This window comes from Pelodiscus sinensis, chromosome 20, assembly GCF_052426305.1.
Source record: "Pelodiscus sinensis isolate ZL-2025 chromosome 20, ASM5242630v1, whole genome shotgun sequence".
Taxonomy (NCBI): Eukaryota; Metazoa; Chordata; order Testudines; family Trionychidae; genus Pelodiscus; species Pelodiscus sinensis.
Window position 1 is genome coordinate 12,324,808 of NC_143071.1, and position 25,497 is coordinate 12,350,304.

The 25,497-nt window shown below is 44.2% G+C and overlaps 1 protein-coding gene and 1 non-coding gene across 3 annotated transcripts in view; one reads left to right on the forward strand and one right to left on the reverse strand.

The window, feature by feature from the left end:
* Positions 1-25,497, reverse strand: part of ANKFN1 (ankyrin repeat and fibronectin type III domain containing 1) — a 364,510-nt gene that overhangs the window by 99,995 nt on the left and 239,018 nt on the right. For both annotated transcript variants that reach the window (XM_075903834.2, XM_075903832.2), the window contains 2 exons: positions 24,725-24,926; positions 7,821-8,031 (listed from right to left, as the gene is read on the reverse strand). In XM_075903834.2, the coding sequence (XP_075759949.2) occupies positions 7,821-8,031; positions 24,725-24,910 (397 nt within the window). In that variant the 5' untranslated portion in view covers positions 24,911-24,926. The remainder of the gene's footprint in view (positions 1-7,820; positions 8,032-24,724; positions 24,927-25,497) is intronic.
* On the forward strand, positions 18,351-18,537 carry LOC112546141 (U2 spliceosomal RNA). The gene has a single exon (XR_003089775.3). It is a non-coding gene; the product is annotated as a U2 spliceosomal RNA (small nuclear RNA).

The following is a 25,497-nucleotide window of genomic DNA, read 5'->3' on the forward strand; positions in this document are numbered from 1 at the left end:
AGACTGCTCCCATGAAGGAAACTGGGAGAGGGTTTCAGGGCAGAGCTGACCATTCAGGCCAATGAAAGGCCACATTCCCCTGGAGAGGAAACAAAGAACTCTGAGCCCCCCGGGTAACAGCTCAGGAGAGAGAAGGGTGAGGGCATGTCTGCTGGGGGCTGTGTTGAGTGGAGGTAGTGGGCAGCAGGCAGCCTGTCAGTGGCCAAGTTTATACATGTCTAGCTGCCCAACACCCTTTGCAACTGGGTTGGGTGATTCAGGGGAGGGACAGGTGGGAATTCTATCTCCAAATCCCTCCGCACTGCATTGGTATCAACTCCAGTTCAGGACCATTGAAGTCAACAGGAGTCTTTCCACTGGGTGTTGGATCAGGCCGATAGATCCCAGACGCCATGCTGATGGTGAAAATTTCACTCTATGAGAAAAGGCTAAATACAGGAAGCAAGGTGGGGAGGGGCTGTGAAGCGTGGAAAGGGGGCAGAATGGGGAAAAACAGCAATTACTGTCAACTTCGAATGATAGAGACAAATGCAGAAGTGCTGAAAGCCCCTACATGGTGCACTGAATGTGACACTCTGCTTTCCCTCTCACGCAGCAACTTTCGATCCTCGAGGACAAAACCGCAGTGAGTTGTTTTTTATTGAGAAAGCCTTAACCCTTATTTCAATCAGAAAAATCAAATCAAGATAAGTGAAGTGGAAATTTGGTGGGTATATTTTGAAATGGAAATGAGGTGGTTATATATTCATATTCACTGTGTTCATAGGCATGTTTGCATTAATTACAGGAAATGAATACTAATTTATGATTGCCCCTGCTTGCCATCAGACTGCATTTATTTACAGATGAGGTCAATGAAAAATTAGTTTAGTCTTTTTTTTTTTTTTAACTGCTGTTTAGAACACTCAAGACTGTGTTTTCTTCTAGATTTGTCATGGTTAATGAATGTTGCTTCAGCAGTCAATCATGCACTTTAAATGCTGTCACACTTTTTTTTAAAGCCTCAGTCATGAACCATGACAGAAAAATAAACAAATAAATATAAAGCAAAAAAAAAAAAAAAACCTACCCCTCTTTTCACTGAGCAGTTACACTACGCAAAAATCTCCTGGGAAGCTTAAAGAGGCCAGAAGAAATGATAATATAAGTGCTGTGGACATAGAAAAGCAATAAAAGTGTACCCACTCTGAGGGTCTGGCAAAAAATCCCAACACACACTCTTGCACATGCACATGCACACACACACACACACACACACATACACTCCAGTGGAAAAAAAAGTTGGCAGTGTTAGTTGCCTCAAGGTGCAATTTCCTGGAGCACCGAGATTGACATGCCAGTACTAAATGTTGTTAATTTAACTAACTTCAAATTAATGACACCAGTCTGCAGTGGCTGAACCTTTCAAACACAGTCTCATTATAGCCTTGCTGGGAATGGCCTAAATATAGGCATTGACAGTTTAAAACAAATTCGTATACATTTGTGTATTTTCAGCCCCAAGTAAGGCGTCAGAGTTTGTGTCATGGTTTAAGGTTGATTAATTAACTTGGTAAGTTTTCCCCCCACTTCCCAAATTATTCAGAAAAAGGCCCCACGAAGGAAGACAAAGGATAGTTTTATTACCACAATAAATGCTATTTAGTGTTCCCATGCAGCAAGGAGATGTCATCTGAAGAGTTTTCATTGGTGCAATTACCATATAGTTACAGAAGCCATCCTGCCAGTTCACTGCTGCAGTCTAATTGCTCTCAAGCCAGGTCTATACTAGACCCGGAAGCCCGGCCTCAGGTATGCAACTCCAGCCACGTAAATAACGTCACTGGAATCGACATACCTTAAGCCGAGCTTGCTGCTGTCTTCACAGTGGGAGGAAACGTGACTGCAAGAAGTACTGGCACTGACCAGGGGTACCCTCAGCATTTGATTTAGTAGGTCTTTACTAGGCCTCTAAATTGAATGCCAGAAGATCAATCTCCAGTACAGCAAGTGAGGATGTGGCCTCATTGAGTACATGCCTGAGCCCAAACCCAGAGTGACAGAGTGAATGGAAAGATTCCCATTGATTCCATTGTACTTTGGATCAGGCCCTAAAATTGTGATAATTGGGTTTGAATGGGACAGGTAGCTAAACAGAAGAGTGGATTAATGGCTGTGGTATTGGAAGTGGCATGACAATACATTCAGTGAGATAGCGCCACACTCCTCGCTACCACATTGGAGCACCATGGCAAGGACCATAATAATCTTCCAATTACTCCACTATTATCCTATTTCAGACACTCAATGCCATTAGGGACCTGGGATTTCTGTATTACTGACTCAGTCCCTGTCTACTTATTTTCTAAAGATTTCCCGCTACTGCAAACATCAGTTCAGCTCCACTGGTGTTAATAATGTTAAATGGCTGTAGCTTGGATGGGGTGTGGGCTGTTGTAATCATTTTTAACATTGCTATATAGATCTGATAACCCTGCCAGCAGCTGGTAGCCTATCTTATATATACCTAATACTGGGTTTACACAAAGGCCCTTTTATACTGGCTGAATGGCATAAACAGGTCATGCAATAAATAGGAATTAAGAGCCAGATTTTTTAACGCTATTTAGCTGCCTAAAATGCAGGTAGGCACCTAGTGGGAGTCCTAAGCAGTGCTGAAAATCCCACTGGCACCTAGCTACATGAATAGATTCCTAAATATCTATAAAAATCTGCCCCTAAATTTTAAGGCCATACCAGTTAGCCTCCTGCATAACCCAGGCCAGGTAATCTGAACATGATCAAGTCCAGTAATTTATAGTTAATGGCTTCTGGTGTCCAGGGTGCATTCATTTCATTTTTTGCAATTCATTTTTTAGCAATTTGCATTCTATATTGATATGCAAACTTCGGGGATTTTCACTTTTATATACTTTATTTATAAGTATTCCAAAACTCGTGTTTAAATACGATCTACTTTAATTTTTATTATATGTGTATAAAAATTACTTATATGTGAGTTTAAATTTTGTATCTTTTTTATAGATCCCTGGTTTAGCTTTGAGTGCATTTCATATAATTCTCCCTGGCACTAGGCTGACATTTTTTATAATGCATATTTACCATATATAGAAGCTGCTATTTAATAAAAAGATAAAATAATACAAATGCACTTACCACTTTATAGAGAAATTGTGTCCTTTACCATCACATTAATATCCCAATGTAATCAAAAAGCATAATGTTTATGACATCAAGAACAGTAATTTTCATCTTCAAGCAAAATGGATTCTTAAAATAGCTAATATTTTTAAATTGCAGCCATAATTTGTAATACAGGAATGTTGTAAATCCTATCTATATGTACAGTCCTCCCTATCTATGGAGCATCCATTGGAATGCAGGAATTTGCTGCACTCAATAGCTGACACATATTTAAAGATTTTGGCCACTGTAGGAAGACAGGGTACTAAGCTAGGTCGAGTATTGGTCTGACCCAGAATGGTCGTTCTTACGCTCTTACATACTCTGCATGAATTAATGTTAGATACAAACCAGGGAGCAAGGACACTGACTATATAAATAAACTGCACTAGGAAAGCAGAGAAGTTAACATGAATCAAGTAACCATTTCCAGTATTTTTTCAGGTGTTTATTAGACACACACTATTTTTTTTGTATTGGGGAAATTTAATAGATATTTATTGGTTAAAACCTAAAATCAGAAGCCCTACCAACCATTGAACTATAGAATATATTTTAGAAAGACATCTTGTCTTGTTTTAAAGACAGTAAATTATTAATTTGTCACATGATTTGGCTCACAATGTTGTTAACACTAATGGATCTGAAGCAGTTTTAGCAGCAATGGAACATTTGTAGACAATGAACCTTGGTCCACAGACAGGTCCATAGAGTAGCATGATTCAGTGAGAGGGTACGTCTACACTGCAAGCTTCTTTCGGAATAAGCTTTCCCAGAAGAAATCTTCCGGAAAAGCTCATATTGAAATAGATCATCCACACTACAGGGAAGTGGATTAGTCGGAGGCAGGCTCCCCTAATGTGGACGTGCTATTTCAAGTTAGAGGCCCAGGAGGCACTGGGAAGGAATAACTTTAGAATGGCCCTGGTGAAGAGCTATTTCGACATAGCAGCAGTGGAGTGTCTACATACACCCTCTCCCAAAAAAACTTTTTTCAGAAAAGGGCTTATTCCTCATGGAATGAGATTTACTGTCGTCAGAAAAAGCCATTTGTTAGTTTGACTTTCTGTCGAAATAACTCAATTGCAATGTGGACGCAAGTATTGGTTTTCAGGAATAACAACTGTTATTCCGGAAAAACGGTGCAGTGTAGACACACCCAGAGAGAAGTTGCAGCCAATTAATAGATACTGCTTTCTGCTATGCATCTCTCATAGAATCATAAGATTGGAAGAGTTCTCAGGAGGTCATCAAGTCCAACCCCCTGTTAAAAGCAGGACCAATCCCAACTAAACCATCCCAGCCAGAGCTTTGTCAAGCCAGGACTTAAAAACCTCTAGGGAAGGAGATTCCACCACCTCCCTCAGTAATATATTCTAGTGCTTCACCACCCTCCTAGGCAAATAGGTTTTCCTAATATCCAACCTAGATCTCCCGCACTGCAACTTGAGACTATTGTTCCTAGTTTTATCATGTGTCACCACTGAGAACAGCCTCTCTCCATACTCTTTGGAACCCCACTTCAGGAAGTTGAAGGCTGCTACCAAATCCCCCCTCACTCTTCCCTTCTGTAGACTAAATAAGCCCAAATTCCTCAGCCTCTCCTCATAAATCACATACTCCAGCTACCCCATCCAGCCTTCCGCTGGACTCTGTCCCATGCATCCACATCCCAAAGAGCTTTAAAATGAAGGATGAAACCAGCTTTAAAACATAAAACTATTACTCAGAATGGAGATCACTGCAAATGCTATGGTAACATCAGCTGCTATTATTGGCAATGGTCAAGTAATTTAATGATGGCTAACCCGAGAGCAGGGGTGGGCAAAAGAGCCTCCACGGCCTGGATCCAGCCCGCCAAGTGAGTAGAGCTGGCCTGTGCAGGGCCTGCTGCTCCCCCAACCCAATGAGAGCCTGGGGGCAGGGGAAGTGTGCAAAGTCTCCTCTTGCCCTGCCTCCGCCATGCAAGGAATGTGGGGTGCTTAAAAGTGCCACATACTCCTGGCAGGGCAGGAAGAGACTTCACATGCTCCCGCAGCCCCCAAACCCTCATTGGCCTGGGCAGGGGAGCATGTAAAGTCTCCTCCCGCCCTGCAAGGAGTGCAGCACTCGTAAGCACCGCACGCTCCTTGCAAGATGGGGGCAGGGTGGAAGGAGACTTCGCGTGCTACCGCTATCCCTAGGCCAATCAAGGCTTGGGAGCAGGGGAAGCACATGAAGTGTCCTCCTGCCCTGCAAGGGGCTTAGTATTTAAAGTTAACCACCAGCTGCGGTGCTCCCTTCAAGGATGGAGGCAGGGAGCGAGCAGCAACACATGCTCCCGTTCCCCAGGCCCTGATTGATCTGGGGGCAGCAAGGTGGAAAATGCAAAGTCTCCTCCCATTGCCAGGGAACCACCAGCTGTGGAATAGAGACTTTGTGTGCTCCCCTACTCCCAGATCAATCAGGGTCTGCAGATGGGGAAGCATGGAAATGTCCTGGCCCTGACCCTTCAGCCAGAGGCCCCGCCCCTTTTGGGGTGGCCCCGCACCACTTTAAAAATTTCGGAAGTGGCCCTTTGTCAACAATTATTGCCCACGAGCATCATATAGATTACCACCGTCTACACGCTCAGCCTTTGAGGGGTGTAAATTCTAGTGCACACTAGGGTGGCTCATGCTAACTACGATCATAACAATATCTCTGATAAATAAGGACCCTGTGCCTACGTGGAATACATATGTCTTGGGTGCTTATACAGCTATACCTATGTAGAAGCGACTGTCTAGGAAGGAGTACGGCAGAAAGGGATCTAGGGGTTATAGTGAACCACACATTGAATATGAGTCAGAAGTGTGATGCTGTTGCAAAAAAAAAAAAAAGCAAACATGATTCTGGGATGCATTAACCGGCGTGTTATGAGCAAGACAAGAGAAGTCATTCTTCCGCTCTACTCTGCGCTGGTTAGGCCTCAGTTGGAGTATTGTGTCTAGTTCTGGGCACCGCATTTCAAGAAAGATGTGGAGAAATTGGAGAGGGTCCAGAGAAGAGCAACAAGAATGATTAAAGGTCTAGAGAACATGACCTATGAGGGAAGGCTGAAGGAATTGGGTTTGTTTAGTTTAGAAAAGAGAAGATTGAGGGGGGACATGATAGCAATTTTCAAGTACGTACATGGGTATTACAAGGAGGAGGGAAAAAACATGTTCATCTTAGCCTCTGAGGATAGAACAAGAAGCAATGGGCTTAAACTGCAGCAAGGGAGGTTTAGGTTGGACATTAGGAAAAAATTTCTAACTGTCAGGGTAGTCAAGCACAGGTGCCCTGGTGGCCACTACGTCCATAGTAATCACAGCTTAAATGCGAGATCGCTTTTTCGATGTGCTTTTGCTGTGTAGAAGCTCTCTTTTGGAAGAAGTTTTTTCAGAAGATCTCTTCCGGAAAAGCTTCTTCTGAAAGAAGCCTGCAGTCTAGACATAGCTTCAGTGTGTTATGCATGTGTCTATCATAGAATCATAGAATACTAGGACTGGAAGGGACCTTGAGAAGTCATTGAGTCCAGTCCCCTGCCCTCATGGCAGGACCAAATACTGTCTAGACCATCCCTGATAGATATTTAGCTAACCTACGCTTAAATAGGTCCAGAGATGGAGATTCCACAACCTTCCTGGGCAATTTATTCCAGTGTTTGACTGCCCTGACAGTTAGGAACTTTTTCCTAATGTCCAACCTAAACCTCCCTTGCTGCAATTTTCTAAACTAAACAAGCCCGATTCTTTCAGTCTTCCCCCATAGCTTATGTTTTCTAGACCTTTAATCATTGTTGTCGGTCTTCTCTGGACCTTCTTCAATTTCTCCTCATTTAACACTATAGAGATGTTTCAGAAAATGATCGTATTAAGTGAAAATAATGGAAAAGGTGGGAGTTGCGTTTCAAGCGGTGGTGTCTGTTGGGACTGGGACATAAGGTTGGGGGTGAAAGGGGACTGGGTTACAGCAGGGAGGGGAGGTGTTTGGCTCTGGGGAAGGGAAGGGGAGGAGAAAGGAGGGGGATTGGGTTGGGAGTATGCCCCTCTGACGGGTCTTCCAGGACCTGCACTGTGTCTGGTGAGGGGGAGTCAGCAGAGAACAGCGCGGCGAGCAACAAACCCTCCGCCGGTTTGCAGGGAGGTGGGGGAAGCTCTGCACAGCCACCGGCAATGGGTCAGCTGGGGAAATCGTGTTATTTCGGGGATGGTCATGTAATTCAAAAAACGTTCCCTAAAAAAAATCATGCTATCGTGAAAACGTGTTAAGTGGGCACGTGTTAAATGAGGAATTACTGTACTCCAGTTGAGACCTACTCAACAGAGTAGAGTAGAAGAATGACTTCTCATGTCTTACAACACCTCTCTTAATACATCCCAGAATGATGCTTGTTTTTTTTGCAATAGGGTCACACTTTTGACTCATATTGAGCTTGTGGTCCACTACAACCCCTAGCCACCTTTCTGCAGTACTCCTCCTAGACACTTACTTCCCATTCTGTATGCATATCTTAAAAACCAGAGCAGACGGACTTTTCTGTTTTCTGTAATTCAATTAAACCTAACAGAGCAAGATGAAGCCCTTAGCAGGGATTATTTAGAGCAACACAAGTTGCGTTCTGTTGCACTTACAATGCGGGCTTTCCTTTGCGCCAATCCTCAGCAGGATCCTAGCGATAGGCACATTATTGGTCAGGATGGCAATGTCCAAGGGAGTTAATCCCTCACTGTTCGGTGTGTTTAGATCCAGCTCCTCTGGTGTATATTGATAGAGGAGAAGGTGAACGGCATCCAAATCCTGCTGTTCCACAGCCTCAAACATAGCTTCGTTGCACTGGAGATTCTGTATAGCAGCAACAACAGAAATTAGTTACAATTCTTCCTATGTCAGCACAAAGTTTACTTTGTAGCCTGTGAGAGTGACCAATGGCCTGCAGACCAAGGCGTAAGGACTACAGGAAGGGCCCTGCCACTAGCTGAGTCTCAACTGGAGATGGGCAAATTGTTTTAAGCAAAACTCACCTCCCATTGCTTCTGGTTTCATGATGCCCTTGAATTCCGTTCAAGTTTGTTGGAAGGTTCAGTAAGGTTCACCAACCTTCCAAAGCAAATCTGAGGAGATTTACAGGTTTGTCCTAAAACCAAACCACAGAAGTGATCTTCTGTGGTTTACATATGAAACTGGATGAAAGTTTGTGGTTTTGGCAGAGGGTTTGACTGAGTTTGTTGAAACCCCCTGACTCAAATCAGAAATTGGGCGAGGGGTATAACCTGAGGTCATCAAAATCCAATTAATACAAAACACAACTCAACAAGTGTTTTGAAGCTTTATCATGAGCTGATACCAGCTTCTGATTGTTCTGAAATTTCTCATAAACTCTGAATGCCTCAGGGCTTACTATTATTTGCTATTCCATGGCTCAAGAAAACCCAGTCATGAAGCGTTCCTGTTTGTGATAGGTGCTGTACAAAAAACAGAACAAAAAGATGGTTCCTGCCACAAAGGGCTTCCAAACAAATTATAAGACAAGAGACAGCAGATGGCTATAGACGGATGGGGAAGTACCAATACAAAAAATAGGGATAATATTTGTCAGTATGATAGGCACTGGTCTCTGCACGCTAGCAGCGTATCTGACTTGTCTTTGCTGCTGTAAGAGGCTGGAATTATAACTCAAGTTTTGCTCATAACCTGACTCCCATCCACAGACACACACAGACCCCTCTAGCTCAAGTTAAATGGTATGTCATTAATGCTAGCCCATGCGTGCATTGTTGCCTACATCCTTTTTTACCTTCCACATACAACCCCTCTCCCCCCCACATGTGTTTATTTGTGCTTTTAACCTGTGTTTGCTTCAACAGCTGTGGATACAAGTTAAAACCTGAGCTGTGCTTTAGCTCAGACTGCAATTCACACACTGTGCAGTGAGAACTCAAGCAAGTTCACTCAAGCCCTGATGGTCCTCCCATGCCCTTCCCACAATTCCCCCAAGGGACAGACAAGTCCTTCCACGGCTGACAGAATTGACTTGGAAAGAATCCTAGTCTGTCTCAGCACAAAGAACCCTGGGCTATCCTCCGCTTCCCCCTCCCCCAAGAGACACAGAAGTGACAAACAGTAATGATACAATAATGCAGGTAAAGCTTTGCTGTAGAAACACTCATACTCACACAGAGGGCAGGCTAACCCTTAGAATTGTATCAGAGGGGTAGCCGTGTTAGTCTGGATCTGCAAAAGCAACAAGGAGGTTGATAGATTTCCACTCTATACGTGGTTGATAGATTTCCACTCCATACGTGGAAAACATCCTGACTGAATTAATCTTGTTATCTTGAGCCTTATTCTGGCCTGCATATTTATACCTGCCTCTGGAAATTTCCACTACATGCATCTGACAAAGTGGGTCTTTGTCCACGAAAGCTTATGCTCCAATACAGCTGTTAGTCTATAAGGTGCCACAGGATTCCTTGTCGCCTTAGGATAGTATAGACCCAGTGGTATGAGTACCTTTAGGGGCACTTGGAAGAAGTTTTGGGGGGGAGGCACGTCAACACAACTGAAATTTGGAGAAAACTGAATTTTTGTTTTACGTTTTATAGCACTTTATTTTTGTACTCTTTACACCCAAAAAATTCATCGCCTGCCCGGCTACAATTAAGTTGTTTAAACAAACGTGTTGCAATGGTAGAAATAATTTTGTGTGTCTGAAAACTGTAGGTACTGGGGGTACTTATAATTTTTTTTTGAAAAAGGGGCACTTTATAAAAAAAAGGTTGAGAAACACTAGAGTAGACATAGCCACAACTACTTAGCGCCTGTTAATGCAATCACTTCTCTGTTGCTGTGCAGTGTAGTCCATCTCAGTGGAGCTCATCTGGGTGTGTCTAGACTACAGGTTTTTTTTCCGAATAAACGTCACCTGCATCTAGATGGCAGCTACGTTCTTTCAAAAGTAAATCAAAAGAATGTGGCAGTTTTTTCGATCGTGGTAAACCTCATTTTTCGATCGTGGTAAACCTCATTTTGTGCGGAATAATGTCTTTTTTTGAAAGTACTTTAGAAAAAAGGTGCTATTGAATGCAAACTGCTTTTTCGAAAGAGAGCATCTAGACTCTCTTTAGAAAAAGCGGCTTGCTTTTTCGAAAAATCTGCTTGTAGTCTAGACGCTCTCTTTTGAAAGAGGCTTTTTCGAAAGAGGCTTATAGTCTAGATGTAGTCTCAGTAAGAAGAGGTTGGGTGTGACCAAAGTAAAGTAGATTAACTATCTGGATGCCTCCAAAATACCAGTAGGTAGCCAAATAACGTGTATCTGTGTGGTACTCAGGAAAATGCAGATTGTGTGGGTGAGTACAGGCAGTCCCCGGGTTACGTACAAGATAGGGACTGTAGGTTTGTTCTTAAGTTGAATTTGTATGTAAGTTGGAACTGGTACATATTGTAGGGGAAACTCTAGCCAAACATTTCTCCAGAGCTCAGTTCTATTCTCCCACACCTCACTTCCCTCAGTCCTTTATTCTCAAGCTGAGGTGTCTGCTGAGAAAAGCTGCTCCGTGTCTCCCTGGTCTGCTGTGGGGGGCGCTAGCTTCGCATCTCCCTGGTCTGCTGGGGGGAAGCAGCTAGTGCGGGGTTGCCTCACCCCATTTGTAAGTAGGGATCTGATGTAAGTCGGATCCATGTAACCCGGGGACTGCCTGTACTTGAAAAACAGACCCCATGATGTGTTAGCATCTTCTCCATTACTCTAATCTAGAGAAGAACAATTAGACCCTCTTTCCTATCAACAATAGAGATAAGAACTCAGAGATGAGAGAAAGGAAGTGTGGTAGGATGCAAAGAAACTTATCACGCCCTAATTGAGCTGGGGAGAAGCAGGTGCAGGAAGCTAGCACGGCCTGCAGGGCTTTTGTTTATGAAAACATCCTTCTAGTGCTCTGCAGCGGTGACACATTATTTGCCAAGTTACTTTAAATTCTCTTTCCCTGTCTCTTTGTGATAATGCCCTAACAGCTTTCTTCTTTTAAAAGAGAATTATTAGTAGCAACTGGCTCAGCTGTGCAAAGACAGCTCCGGATGTTGCCCTACAAGGAAGCTCCAGTTCAGGTGGACTTACTTTGCTGATGCGAGCATTAGAAAAAGAGTTGGATGAGAGAGTGAGCAAGTAAGAGAGAGAGAGAGAGCGGGCTCTGTATTCAGGACTGCAGCTTGGTTCTCCCTCGCTGTTGGAAGCAGAAATGTTATGGAGGCAGCCTGCTCAACACACTCACTGATAATCCTGTTCGGCCTACTGAAGGAGGGGCATTGCTCAACTCTGTGTTCAGGCCATCACTGCTGCAGGAGGAGTCTGCGGGAGCATGGGAGACTAAAAAGGGGGCAAATGAAGGGACTATGGAGAGTCCAAGGATGGATCTCCAGAAGAAAATAATTAATGCATGTGAAAGGGAAGCTCTGATAACATTGAATTCAGCTGGAACTGCACGTGAATTGTACCTCGGAAAATCAGGCCCAAGATGTCTCGAGTTGGGCAGCCAGAAATTCATGGATATTTTGGTGGACTTAGACATACACTAGCTTTTCAAGGCAGTTCTGCTAGTACATCTTTGATGCCTGTCCAAGGCATTGTTGTATTAAAATTTGGCTCATTATTCCACATTGTGTGGTGGGCTCTGTGATCTATGCTAAGCACTAGCATAGATATGCTACCCACCTCCAGATATGAGCTCTGAAGCAGATCAAAGACCGAAAATAAAAAAAAAAATTCGCAACAATATTTCCCGCAGAATAAGAATTTCACAATTTGTTTGGGCTCAGACAAATGTTTTGAAATGTTTTGTTCCCATTTCAACTTCAAAAAATATTATAATTTATATGGTACATTTTGAAATGAAAAATCAACATGGTCCTAATGTTTTGACCTTATCAGAACACCTGTTTTGAGAGTTTCGTCTTTTAAAAAACAAGCCTTTGTTGAAACAAACTTGTTCCAGTGCCAAGTTTAGTTTTCAGTTAAATGGTATTTTCTGTTGGAAAAACAGAAAAATTTGGACTAGCTCTACCCATAATGTTCTAAACAAGCTCAGAACTACCTTAGCCCATGTACAGTAATTTTATTGGAAGCTAACAGTACATTATGCTTTCTGGTTAGAGAAAACATTGACTTTGTTTAACACGAGAAATACAATAAATATTGTGACTACTGAGATGTTCTCTAAAAGTTTAAAAGGGCAGCCCAAATAAGTGACACTGTCATGATGTAGTAGATATAGTGGTCCACTAGAATAGAGATTGGCAGTATTTAAAATGGTCCTCACCCAAAATTTTCACCCATTTCATTTTCCCTCCTGTACCACAAATCAAAAACATTTGCATTCAGCTATTCAATTCTCTCTGCGGAGCTTGTATAACGATCACATCTGGGTCTTTCAAAAAAGGACTTTTTATATGTTTTATCTTGAGAGCCCAAGACACAAAAGAGAGAGGTAAAAACTCAGGAAAGACACTCAAGAAAACTAATTAATTCTCCTTGTATGAACTGTAAGGAATTCTACTAACCAGATTTCATACATCAATCCAGGTGCTTTGATGCTAGTCGGATGGGTACAAAAGAAACATCTTAAAATGATAGATGAACACGTGGTGGGTAGTTCGACACATAGAGAGAGATCATCATCTAGTTATCTAAAGCAGAACTGTAATAGTTTTAAAGGCAAACTGTCCCTGGTGAGGGCACAGCTAAAATACACGAAAGAAAAGATCCTGTCACGTATTTCTCAATTACAAGGCAAAGCCTAAAATGAGAGAAATTTTTACTGCAATGCAGCAGTTGCCTTGCACCACGTCGCAGCTCCTCACATCTGCTTCCCGGCTTCTCTAAAGCTTGATTCGGATCACTCTGAAATTAGAACTCAGCACTTTCTTCATGTGTTTGTGGGGCTCCCCCCTTTCCCAAGGCGATTAAATGCTTTGTTCAGAAAAGAGAAAACAGGTTAGTTAGTGGCATGGTCCTGAAATATGTTGATTGTCTGCAACTCCAAGTGAAGTCCAACTGACATTATTACTTGTATTTGATAGCTGCCTGTCACTGTACTGGTTAGGCAAACTTAGCATGTTTTAAATTGGGTCATTTGCATTCCAGATAAGAAGAGCAAGAAGGTTCCAATCCTTTCCCCCCTGCATTCACTAAGGATGGAGAACTATTGCCTGTATCCTACAGAAAGCACCTTTATATTAAAAATTAGAGCGGGAAAATATTGCCACTTTTTGTTTCTCTGGACATCTTTAAAATAAATTCATTACAGGCAAGTTTGTACCCCTTTCAAGTTCATTGTCTATGAATATTTGGGCCCTTAATTTTATTGTCACACACATTATCAGAAAGCAGAATTCAAAATGAATGTGATAATGTGTGTCAGAATCACAGGCATGTTCATCCAACTGGAAAATAATTGGAAACAATATGAGTCCAATCCAGATTATCTGGCTAGTGTTTATGAAACACTGTTTAAGGACTCAATATTATCATCAACTTACTTTGTCTTCAAATTACATTCAAAGTTCAAAATCAGTCTCACAGACACAACATCATACAGGGGCCATTCTTGCATTAGAAATAACCAAAAAAAAGGGGGGGGGAGGTTGTAATTTGGGGCCTAATCATGCAGTGAGAGTTGTGTAAGTGAACTGGAGTCTGGGATTTTACTCTGGATTTGGAGCCTATAACTGGGAGCAGAATGTGGCCCCTTCGAATTCAAGCATACAGTATTTTTATAAGTACAGTACCAAACAGCAGCCTGGGTGCTACACATGAAACCTGTTCTAGGCGATTACTGAAAAAAAATAATGGGAAACTTTGATGTGATTTTATTTTTTCAAATTCAGCCTTAATAAAGCCTTAACTCAGCAAACCACCCCATTCCTCAATGCAATTAAGCACATGCTTAAATGTAAGTGTATGCCTAAGTTTTGTTGACTTCCATGGGCTAAACATATGCTTAAATGTAAGCACAGGTAAATGAGTCAGATATTCAAAGCTACAGATGACAATAAGCGGCCACTGAGACTGACATAGACGTTGCTCAAAAATATCCTACTAGGCTTCTAGCTGCAGCTTTAGTTGCCGAAATACCTTTGGAAAGGTAGCCCTAAATCGGGGGGAACCTTTTTTGGGTCAAGGGCTAATGACCCACGGAAAAATCAGCCGGGGCTGCACAAAAATGAGAAATATCAAAACCCTCCAACAAAAACAAAACCTCACTGATGTGGCCCCCAACTGAGAAGCAGACACTCCCCACATCCTCCTCACACACCAGAGCTGGGGGGGGGAAGGGCTGAATTAGTAGATTGTGGGTCCCCTAGACTCTGCGATGGGTCCAAAAATGAGGGGTTCAGTGTGTCGCAGTGGGCTGCTGGGAAGCAGGCTTGGGGTATGGGCTCTAGGCAGGAGTGGAGTGCTCAGGAGCAGGCTGCGGGTTGGGGGGGTTTGGAAGGATGGTAGGGTGCAGGAGCAGCATGGGGGTGGTGGACCTGGGCAAGAAGGGGGGGTGCAGGACTGGGGCAGGAGTGCGGGGTCTGGGCAATGGAGTGGTGATTATGGCCAACTGGAGTGGTGGGAGAAAAGCTTATGCTGTGCTGCCATTTCCCCAGCTGGGGGAAGGAAGGGGGAATACGGAGTCACTTCCTCCCCCTGCCTGGTAGAGCCCGTGGGTCGGATCTGACTCCAGTTTGCCTAACTCCAGCCTGCAAGGGTCCTGGCTCTCCCTTGCCCCCTGCAGCTGGGAGCTGGCACTGGCGCTCCAGCCTTGTGGCCCACCAGTGCTGGAGGGAGGGGGGAAGAAGGGGAAAGCCCCATGCCTTGGGGGCCAGATCCTGTAGATTCCCCACCCCTGCCCTAAATGCTTTACTGAACAGGGACAGACCTAAGCATATGCTTAAGTGCTTTGCCATATCGCGGCCTAAAGTGGTTCCACCCAAAATGCAAAATAGGAAAGTTCGAGACAAGGAGAAGAGCTTGCCTCGTTACCTACTGCCTGCAATCAATCAAAACCGCAGAGGCCAAAGGGTAAGTATTTTGATGAACAATTCAGAAGCAAACAATAGGCTGAAAAGTATTTGCATGTAATAGTGGTCTGATAGTTCTGAACATGGAGGGAAAAAAAGGAAACTGTGATCTATTCCGTCTACCTAAGCACTTATATGGCCCTCATCATTGTCATCCTAATCTCTGAGCATCTTGCAACGATTAAGGGGTTTTATCCTCACGATACACTTGTGAGAGAGTTAAAATATTGCCTCTTATTTTAGAGAGTGGAAAGAGCAGATAAAGTAATTTGTCCCAGGTTGCACTTGATGTCTGCAGCTGAACTAGAATTCCAGCTCAAGTCCCAGTCAGGGGCTATCACCACTAAACCATCCTTTTTCCTGCTAGTGTGCAGTTTGCAAACAAGAAATATCTTTACATACTGTATCAGATCATGCAAATAGTTCACCAAACTCTCATTTAAAGCTTTCCATGGTATTTGCTACATTATTCAGTCTCCTAGCAATGGAATTCACATGCGGGAAAAGGAGAATGATCAACATGTTCCACTTCAGACCAGTTGGTATCATCAAAAGTGTCTTCTGACTTCATTTGTGTAAGGGGACTGTTACCCCTTACTAAAACTCTGTGGGAGTTTTTTGGTTTACCAGCTTCAGAAGGGGAAGGGTTCATGAGACTGACAGACCCCAGAGACAATGGAAAGCAGCCAACACTCCAGCTCAGCCTGACTGACAGGTTGTAAGTGGGGATTGTTCTGGCTCTGTCTCTGAACAAACAAGCTGTGTGCAGGAGAGGTCCTGCAAAGACAGAGCTGAAAGAGGAGTACAAGAAGAAGTCCTGCAGCGACAGAACCAGACACAGACAGGCCAAGCAGTGCAGACCCTGTGTTGAGCAGCAGACTGGCAGTGCTCAGAAAGCCAAAAGGAACAGAGAAGCAACACAAGGAGCTGGAACTGGCCAAGCAGCACAGCCTGCAGCTGGATGTGGTGAGCTACTGGGACCTGCAAAGTGTGGGGAAAGGCTCTGGACTGGGAGAGGGGTCTGGCCACTTAGAGACTGAGGCTGTGTGGTCACTGCCAGTGCAAGCGTGTCCAGCCTGCAGCCCTTGCAGCACATCCAGGGCTTCTAAGGAAGAGACTGTGAACTGTCCTTACACTCTGCAGACTGCTGTGTTGATGTCCCTGTGCTACAGAGCAGGGCTGTGTGTTCTCATTTAACCATTCTCATTGTTTCTTATTCTATTCTCTTTAATCAGTTGATGTTTAATAAATTGTATTTGCTTTGAACCTTATGAAGTGATCACTGGGCCAAGAAGGCCTGCAGTGTAAAGAGAGCACCTTGGAGTGGGGACACCCTAACTCCTGCCCCTAGTGACTACAAGGTCGGGGATTAAGCCCCAGGAAACCTGGGCCCAGCCTTGTTGGGGTTTCAAGGGCTCTGCTACTCAGGAGAGTGGAGGAGGAGCCCTCAGGAACAGGGGAGCCATGGGGTAAAGGAAGTGGGAGCGGGGACTCAGATCCTTTCGCTGGTTCATTTCACCGGGGTGTATAGAAGCCAGGAAAGTTCCCCACAATAGCGGGATCATTCCCCCTCTTACATGTGCACCCATTAGGGTACAGTATATTTCTCCATGGCAAAAACATCCCTGAGAGCCAACAGTATCAGAAATCACACGTTACAAGCAAGCAAGTGCAGTTTAGGGACAATTCTCAAGTTTCTCCTCCCTTAAGAGTTGCACTGAGAGATTAATTTATGTAGGTGTTGCACAGATGCAAAAATGTACAAGTTTAAAAAGACCACCATGCTGCTTTGCTGTAAGCAATCGTGATGTTCCAGTAAAGTGATTTAGTGTGAGTATTTACAGTTGCAATCTTACGCAGCCCACTTTCCAGAGCTATTTGCCCTGAGTTAGCTAGAAAAATCCGTTTATGGTCCTGGAGTTGGAAACAAAATGTTGAACTAGTTTCAGCAAGGAATAACTTTGACTGACATGAGTGCAGGAACAAAGTGGCTATGTCTGAGGCAGGAACGGATTTTTTGAATGCAAACTGTTGCATAGACAGAATGAAGAGAAAACTGATTACTATTTATATATTTTTGTTAGCATTTAAGGGTGTGACTACACAGCACCCTAAACTCGAAATAAGATACACAATTTGCACTATGCAAATTGCACTATGCAAATGGTCATCTGAAAAAGTGGGCTGTGCCCACGAAAGCTCATGATACCATCCACATGTTTTGTTAGTCTTTAAAAATTTTATCCTGTACAGACTAACTTGGCTACCCCCTGAAGATTTTGAATAAGTTATTTCAAAATTTGGCACATCTACACAGTGCAAAATTTCGAAATAATGTGCGATTTTGAGACTTCCCTTAACCTTTGTGGAATGAGGGTTACAGGGATGCCAGAATAGCACGCACGTTATTTCGAAAAATATTTCAAAATAACAGGCGCATTTCAAAGATGGGGGGTCTAGACATACCCTAAGATACTACAGGACCATTGGTATTTTTTAAAGTTTTTTTTCACTAGCAAAGAGTGAGTGAAGGGTGTAAAAATCCTGGTCTCTTATCTGCAAATTTAATTTTTATCAAGGTGCTGATCCTATACCACAGATGTCCTTTAAGTGGAGGTTTAGGATTAAAAAGCATATCAGCTATCCCTCTGAGGTGTCAGAATTTTATTCTTGACTGATAGTTTCCTGATTGTTTTCCACAGCAAGCACTGAAAATAATAGGCAGTTGGTTGATTGGCTTGCTCGGTGGTGACCTGATCCACTGACTTCTATGGATGTTGGGTCAGTTTCTGGGTTATCTGAGATATAGAATCTTCCACCTCTAGTGTTCAGCCCACAGCAGGTCAGTGGTGACAGAAAGCCGTTACACGTTCCTGGCTGTGCAATGCATTGGAGAACATAAAAGAAGTGAGTCTCGATCCATTTCCCATTATATAGCTGTCCACATCATACTTGGCAATAGAGTTTTGTCAGGATTCGATATATCACAAACACCTCCACGCCTACAGGGAGGCTAGCCAGGTCAGAGCCGGGAAGGATGGGCAGCAACGGAGCAAGTTAGTGGCATTCTGAATGAAACAGAACTTCAGTTTCTGCAGCTGTCATTTGCTCCTCAGCCTTTTGGCGAAGAGCAGATGTATGTGATCTTATCAGTTTAAGATCTGATGCTTCTTCTGTCTGGGGCTGCATCACACATAGATTTTTGGAACAGGGAGCTGGGCTAGGGACTTATTTCATCCACTATATGCATCACTCCGGTACTGCAGTGTCTCTGCCCCTCTTGACCACATGATAATCACACAAAATATTAATTTAAAATATGTTGGTAAGAAATAAAAGGCAAGGGAGCAGTGGAAATTGTGAGCTTTCCCACAGCTTTTCCACAGCTAACACCTAGAGCTAGGCCTGTAACACCCCCCCCCCCCCCCCCAAGCTACAGATCCAAACATTATTGTACAAATCCCTCTCCATAGGCTAGAGCAGTGGTTTGCAAACTACAGGTCATGCCCTAGTACTCGGGGATGGAATGTCAGGCAGTGGGTCTTGTTCCTGCAGGGTGTTCAGATGATCAGTGAGGATGCTAAGGCAATTTCCTGCCTATCCTGTACTGCAGACTGTGCAGAGCCCCAGAAGCAGCCGGCAGCAAGTCTGGCCCCTGAGGGGGAGGAGGAGAGCAACCAGGGCTCTGTGCACTGCTCCTGCCCTGCGCGCTAGCTGCACACTCCCACTGGCTGGACCTGCTGGAAACCTGCTGCTGGCTACTTCTGGGGTGCAGCATGGTCTGCGGTGCCAGGAGAGGCAGGAAGCTGCCTTAGCACCCCTGCTGCACCGCTGACCAGGAACCACACAAGGTAAACCCCTCCTGCCCCAGCCTTGACTCCCCCCACCAAAGGCCGGAGTCCCCTCCTACAGCCTCATCCTCAGCCTTGGACCACACTGGAAGGGGCAGGGCCTCAAATGGAAGAGGCAGGGCCAGGTTGCTTCGGGCTTTCCCACCCACAGATAATGATTGGTCTGGGGGTGGGGGAGCCCCTCCCTTCCCACTAAGCACCCATGTCCCTGGCGGTGGGAAGAGACTTCCCGTGCTCCTCCATCCCCTGGCCAAGCAGGGCTTGGGGGCGGGGAGAGCGCGTGAAGTCCCCTCCAGGCTGGAGGAAACTTCATGCGCTTCCTCCCGCCCCCACAGGTCCTAATTGACCTGGGGGCGGGGGAGCGGCAGGGCCTCCAGGGGCAGGATCAATTTGCTCGGCGGGCTGGATCCGGCTCACGGAGCCCCCTTTGCCCACCCTTGCTCGGGTCACATTATGTTGGATCATGGGCATCAACAATTTTCTTCAGCTGGGTCATGAGAAAAAAGGTTTGAAAACCTCAGTGCCATTTCCACGCAGCTCCTGTTAAGGGCAGGGGGCAGCTGCACTGACCCCATGGAAGCACCAGGAGGGGCTGTGCCTCAAAGAAGTAATTCCTGAGGCACCAGGCTGTGCTCCTATCACCATGCCTATGCACTGGGCATAGCTGTTTCTCTCTCCCACAGCCAGGCAGTTCTCCTGGTAGTGCATGGAAGACAGAAGGGGCTGTGGAGACAGCCAGGGCCCTGTGCCACTATAGGAACAGGGACAAAATCATCTTGTCACCTCCAGCACACAGGAGCTGCCATTCTTCTGCAGCCAGGTAAGAGAACAGCAGGTTGCTTATGCCCGCTTTACTGCCACAGCCCTCCAACACGGCCCTGTAACTTCATTAAAGACCCATCATGCTGGATCGACGGGATGTGATTGTTTTGCCCTGTCTTCGGGCTTCAGCGCTTGTACAGCTGCATACAACTGTTCTTCCCTAGAAGGCAGATGTGCACGTGTGAAGGAAATCGAAGCCACACATCTTTTTTTCTGACCAGTCATACGGTTCCCATTAGCAATATGGGCCGTAGGGAGAGCTGTCTTGCAAGAGGCTGAGCACTTCAGCACAGAAATTCACTGTAGGCACATGCTTCAGGGGGAGCGGGTGTTTCTTGGCACATGCCCAGGCAGCCCCTCGAGGTTGCTGCTCCTCCCCTCCCTCAGGAAGCAGTTCTGAGTAAAAATACACGGGCGTGTCCTTCCTGTCTCCCGAGGGGAGGAAACCTGTTTTGTTTCAGCAGCACCAGCAGCAGGAGGGCAGCTGCCTCAAAACCCCCTGCCAGTAATAAATAGATACGGTCATGCTGGTTATGGAACCCATGTCGTTCGAGGGTGGGGAGACCCTTTGCCTGTTCAGCCTACCTTGCCAAAACTCCATGCACGCGGCTGTATCACAGTAGCCCCATTGAAGTCAAAGGGACTAGTCATACGCTGGGTTAAAAGAGGGCCTATGTGCTATGCTCGGCAGCCTGTAAATTCAAGCACTACAGATGGGCTCTGCGACCAGAGGAAAGTGCCAAAAGCTTTGATCTGTGCAGGTCTCTGTCTGGGTTCTGATCTAGTGTTTACCACCCTAGCCTGTGACCCTTGCACTTAATTGTTACTCATTCGACTGTTCCTTCCTCTGCTGTTTAGAGATGTTGGCGCATTAAAAAGATAGGAAACAAAGGGCCATTGTTCTGAATGGACAGAGGTATCTAGCATTATCCCCCAAGGGTCTGTACTGGAACCAATCCCATTCGACAGAGCCATAAATGATCTGGTGAAAGGGGCAAACAGTGAGGCGGCAAAATCTGCAGATGATAAAAAACAGCTCAAGATCATAGAATCCTAGAACTGGAAGGGACCTTGAGAGGCCATCGAGTCCAGCCCCCTGCTCTCACAGCAGGATCAAGCACCGTCTAGATCAGGGCTACTCAACTTTGGAAGCCCCAGGGGCCACGATGATACTCACAGCACATCCCGAGGGCTGCAACTTAAGTTTGGCTGCATATACATGCAAAATATATGCAAATAGCTTATTTCACACAGTGCCCCATTGCTCCCAGTACCTCCTCCCTAGGGGCTAGAAACGCCGATACCCTGTACCTGTCTGTTCCAGTGTATTCCCAGTGGATCGCTTGATCATTGTCTTCGGTCCACCCTTTCTGGGGCACCTGGTACTGGCCACTGTCGGCAGACAGGCTACATGGCTATATGGTCCTTTGGTCTGACCCAGTATGCCGTTCTTATGTTTTTATGTTTTCTAGACCTTTAATCACTTTTGTTGCTCTTCTTTGGACCTTCTCCAATTTCTCCACATCTTTCTTGAAATGTGCTGCCCAGAACTGGACAGAATATTCTAAATGAGGCTTAATTAGCGTAGCATGGAAGAATGACTTCTCATGTTTTGCTCACAACACTCCTGTTAATGCATCCCAGAATCGTGTTTGCTTTTTTTGCAACAGTGTCACACTGTTGACTCATGTTTAACGTCTCATCCACTATGACCCCTAAATCGCTTTCAACAGAACTCCTTCCAAGACAATCATTTCCCATTCTGTATGTGTGAAACTGATTTTTCCTTCCTAAGTGGAGTACTTTGCATTTGTCCTTATTAAACTTCATCCTGTTTACCTCAGACTAGTTTGTCCAGTTCATTTTGAATTTTGACCCTATCCTCCAAAGCACTTGCAACCTCTCCCAGCTTGGTATCATCTGCAAACTTAATACTTGTACTCTCTATGCCAATATCTAAATCATTGAAGAAGATATTGAACAGAACCGGTTTCAAAACAGACCCCTGCGGAACCCCACTTGTTATGCCCCTCCAGCAGGATTGTGAACTGTTAATAACTACTCTCTGAGAACGATGTCAGGTATCAGAGGGGTAGCCGTGCTAGTGTGGATCTGCAAAAGCGACAAGGAGTCCTGTGGCACCTTATAGATTAACAGATGTATTGGAGCATAAGCTCTTGTGGGCAAAGACCCACTTCTTGCATCTGATGAAGTGGGTCTTTGCCCATGAAAGCTTATGCTCCAATACATCCATTAGTCTATAAGGTGCCACAGGACTCCTTGTCGCTTCTCTGAGAACGGTTATCCAGCCAGTTATGCATCCACCTTATAGTAGCCCCATTTAGTTTGCATTTCCCTAGTTTATTGATAAGAAGGTCATGCGAGACTGTGTCAAATGACTTACTAAAATCTAGGTATACCACGTCCACCACTTCTCCCTTATCTACAAGGCTTGATATCCTATGAAAGAAAGCTATCAGATTGGTTTGACATGATTTGTTCTTTACAAATCCATGCTGGGTGTTACCTATCACTTATTATCTTCCAGATGTTTGCAGATGGATTCCTTAATTACTTGCTTCATTATCTTCCCTGGCACAGAAGTTAAACTGACTGGTCTGTAGTTTTGTGGGTTGTTCTTATTTCCCTTTTTAGAAATGGGCTTTTCTAGTCTTCTGGAATCTCTCCCGACTTCCATGATTTTTCAAAGATAGCTAAAGGATCAGACACCTCCTCTATCAGCTCCTTCTAGGATGCATTTCATCAGGCCCTGGTGACTTGCAGACATCTAACTTTTCTAAGTAATTTCTAACTTGTTCTTTTATTTTAACTTCTAAACCTACCCCATTCCCATTAGCATTCACTAAGTTAGGCATCCCATCACCATCCATCTTCTTGATGAAAGCCGAAATGAAGTCATTAAGCACCTCTACCATTTCCAAGTTTCCTGTTATTGTTTTTTCCCTCTTAACTGAGCAATGGGCCTACTTTGTCTTTGGTCTTGCTCCTAATATATTTGAAGAACATCTTCTTTATGCCTCTAGCTAGGTTTAGCTCATTTTGTGCCTTTGCCTTTCTAATCTTGCCCCTGCATACCTGTGTTGTTTGCTTATATTCATCCTTTGTGAGATAGTTATGTCCAAAGCAGACAGTAAAAAGCTTCAGCAAAAGGATCTCACAAAATTAGATGACTGGATAACAAAATGGCAGATGAAATTCAATGCAACTTAATGCATATTGGAAAAAACTATTCATTTAACATGACAGGGACTAAATTAGTTGTTACCACTTAAGAGAGAGATCCTGGAGTCATTGTGAATAGTTCTCTGAAAACATCCACTCAATGTGCAGCAGTAGTCAAAAAAGCAGAATGTTGGGAATCATTAAGAAAGAGTTAGGGAATAAGACTGACAATATCTTATTGCCTCTGTATAAATCCATGGTACACCCACATCTTGAATACTGTATGCAGATGTGATTGCCTCATCTCAAAAAATTATATTGGCATTGGAAAAAGTTCAGAAAAGGGTAACAAAAATGATGAGGGGTATGGGATGGGTGCCATATGAGGAGAGATTAATAAGACTGGGACTTTTCAGTTTAGGAAAGTGATGACTGATGTGGAGAAAATGAATAAGGAAAAGTTATTTGTTCCTTCCCATAACACAAAAACTAGGGATCACCAAATGAAATTATTAGGCAGCATGTTTAAAATGAACAAAAGGAAGTATTTCTTCATACAACATACAGTCCACCTGTGGAACTCCTTGCCAGAAGATTTTGTGAAGGCCAAGACTATAACAAGGTTCAAGAGGCACTAGATACATTCATTGAGGATAAGTCCATCAATGACTATTAGCCAGGATGGGTAGGGATGACATTTCTAGCCTTTGGGAATGGGTGACAGGGAATGGATCACTTGATGATTTCCTGTTCTGATCACACTCTCTGGGGCACCTGGCACACTCAGAAGACAGGATTCTAAGTTACATGGACCTTTGGTCTGTCCTAGTATGACCATTGTTTTGTTCTTATACATCAAATCACCCTTTAATTTTCTCTAGAATAAATGATCATTTCTTATATGTCCAAGGTGCCCTAGACATTTCCTTATCTGTATGGCTGGATTTCTGCCACATTTTTTCATGTTGTGCAGTATCTTATTCCTTAAAAGGGAGCACCTGATGGAATAAAGTACTGGTACAGGGGGACCCAGAAATTGGAGAAAAAATAATTAAAAAATCAGTATCTACTCTGCAGTACAAATATTATTAAGCATAGGGCTGGTTACCTTGTGCTTCTCATCAATGGTATTCCTCTGTCATAATCTCAAGAACAGCTCTCTCTCTCTCTCTCTCTCTCTCTATCTCTCTCTCTCTGTGTGTGTGTGTGTGTGTGTAGAGGAGTTGGACAAACTTAAAAAATAACAAATGGTCTGGAAGCACCTTACAGACTAAGAAAACATGTAGATGGGATCATGAGCTTTCGTGGGCACAGCTCACTTCATCAGATGACCGGACTTTTGAGTTTAGGCTGTGCAGATCCAAAATAAATAGGGGAGAAGGGAAGGCGGCGGGGGCAGGGGAGAGTAGGGGAGTGGGAAACAAGGAGTAGAGGGTATGGAAATATCAAAGGGAAAAACAGGAAGGCAGAACTGGGAATAGTAAGTACCTGAAGATTGAGTAGTTAAAACAAAGCAGAGGAATCAAAAGCAATAACAGGAATCTACAGGAAGGGGTACAACAGGGAAGCAAGGTCAAGGTGAAACTAGCTAATATGACAGCTATTAAAAATGAAGTAATTACCACCGAAGTCTTTCGGAGACTGAGTCGATCTGACTTTGCCCTGAAATACACCTCATCAAAGGATGCATGACTCCCCTTCAGCTTCTCAGAGAGGTTGCGATACAGCCGTTTAGCAGCATTCGGAGAAGATGGCCCACTATTCTTTTTCGTCTGCGAAAGGTTTAAGTTCTGCATTTGCTGTGTCATTTTCACGTGGCTGTTCCTAGAGAGAGGATAACGTAGCCGTTTGTCATGGGTTTGCTACAATAACGTCATCCATTCAAAACGCTTTGTCATAACACACACATCAAGACTTGTGCAGTGAATGACTGTCCTACAGATAACCCAACCCCTCACCAAGAACATGAAATGCCACATTTTAGATCCTTTACATTGGTGAGTTGTTTCTTTCAGAGATAGCCCCATTGATATCAATGGGTGGGAATATGATGTAGACAATGTTCCCTCTATTTTTTCCATCCATGTGCTGAATAAATTTTGTTATGTCCCCTGAGGCATGTGTGAATGTGCACCACCAGTCAATACACATGCTGTCAACTGTGGGCACCTTGCTAATCAGCTGTGTGGCACCTGAATCACTCCTGGGTGGCCATCCAGCTTACAGGGAACACTGGATATGTAGACTCCAATGCAACCAACAGAGAATAAGAACTCCAAAATGTGGGTTTGATACCCGGGGAACTAAGTGTGCGTGGGGAGGAAAAGGTGCAGTTTGGGTTAAATGAGAATTGGAAAGAGAGATTTGTAAAGTGATGATGATAGTCCCTAAATTC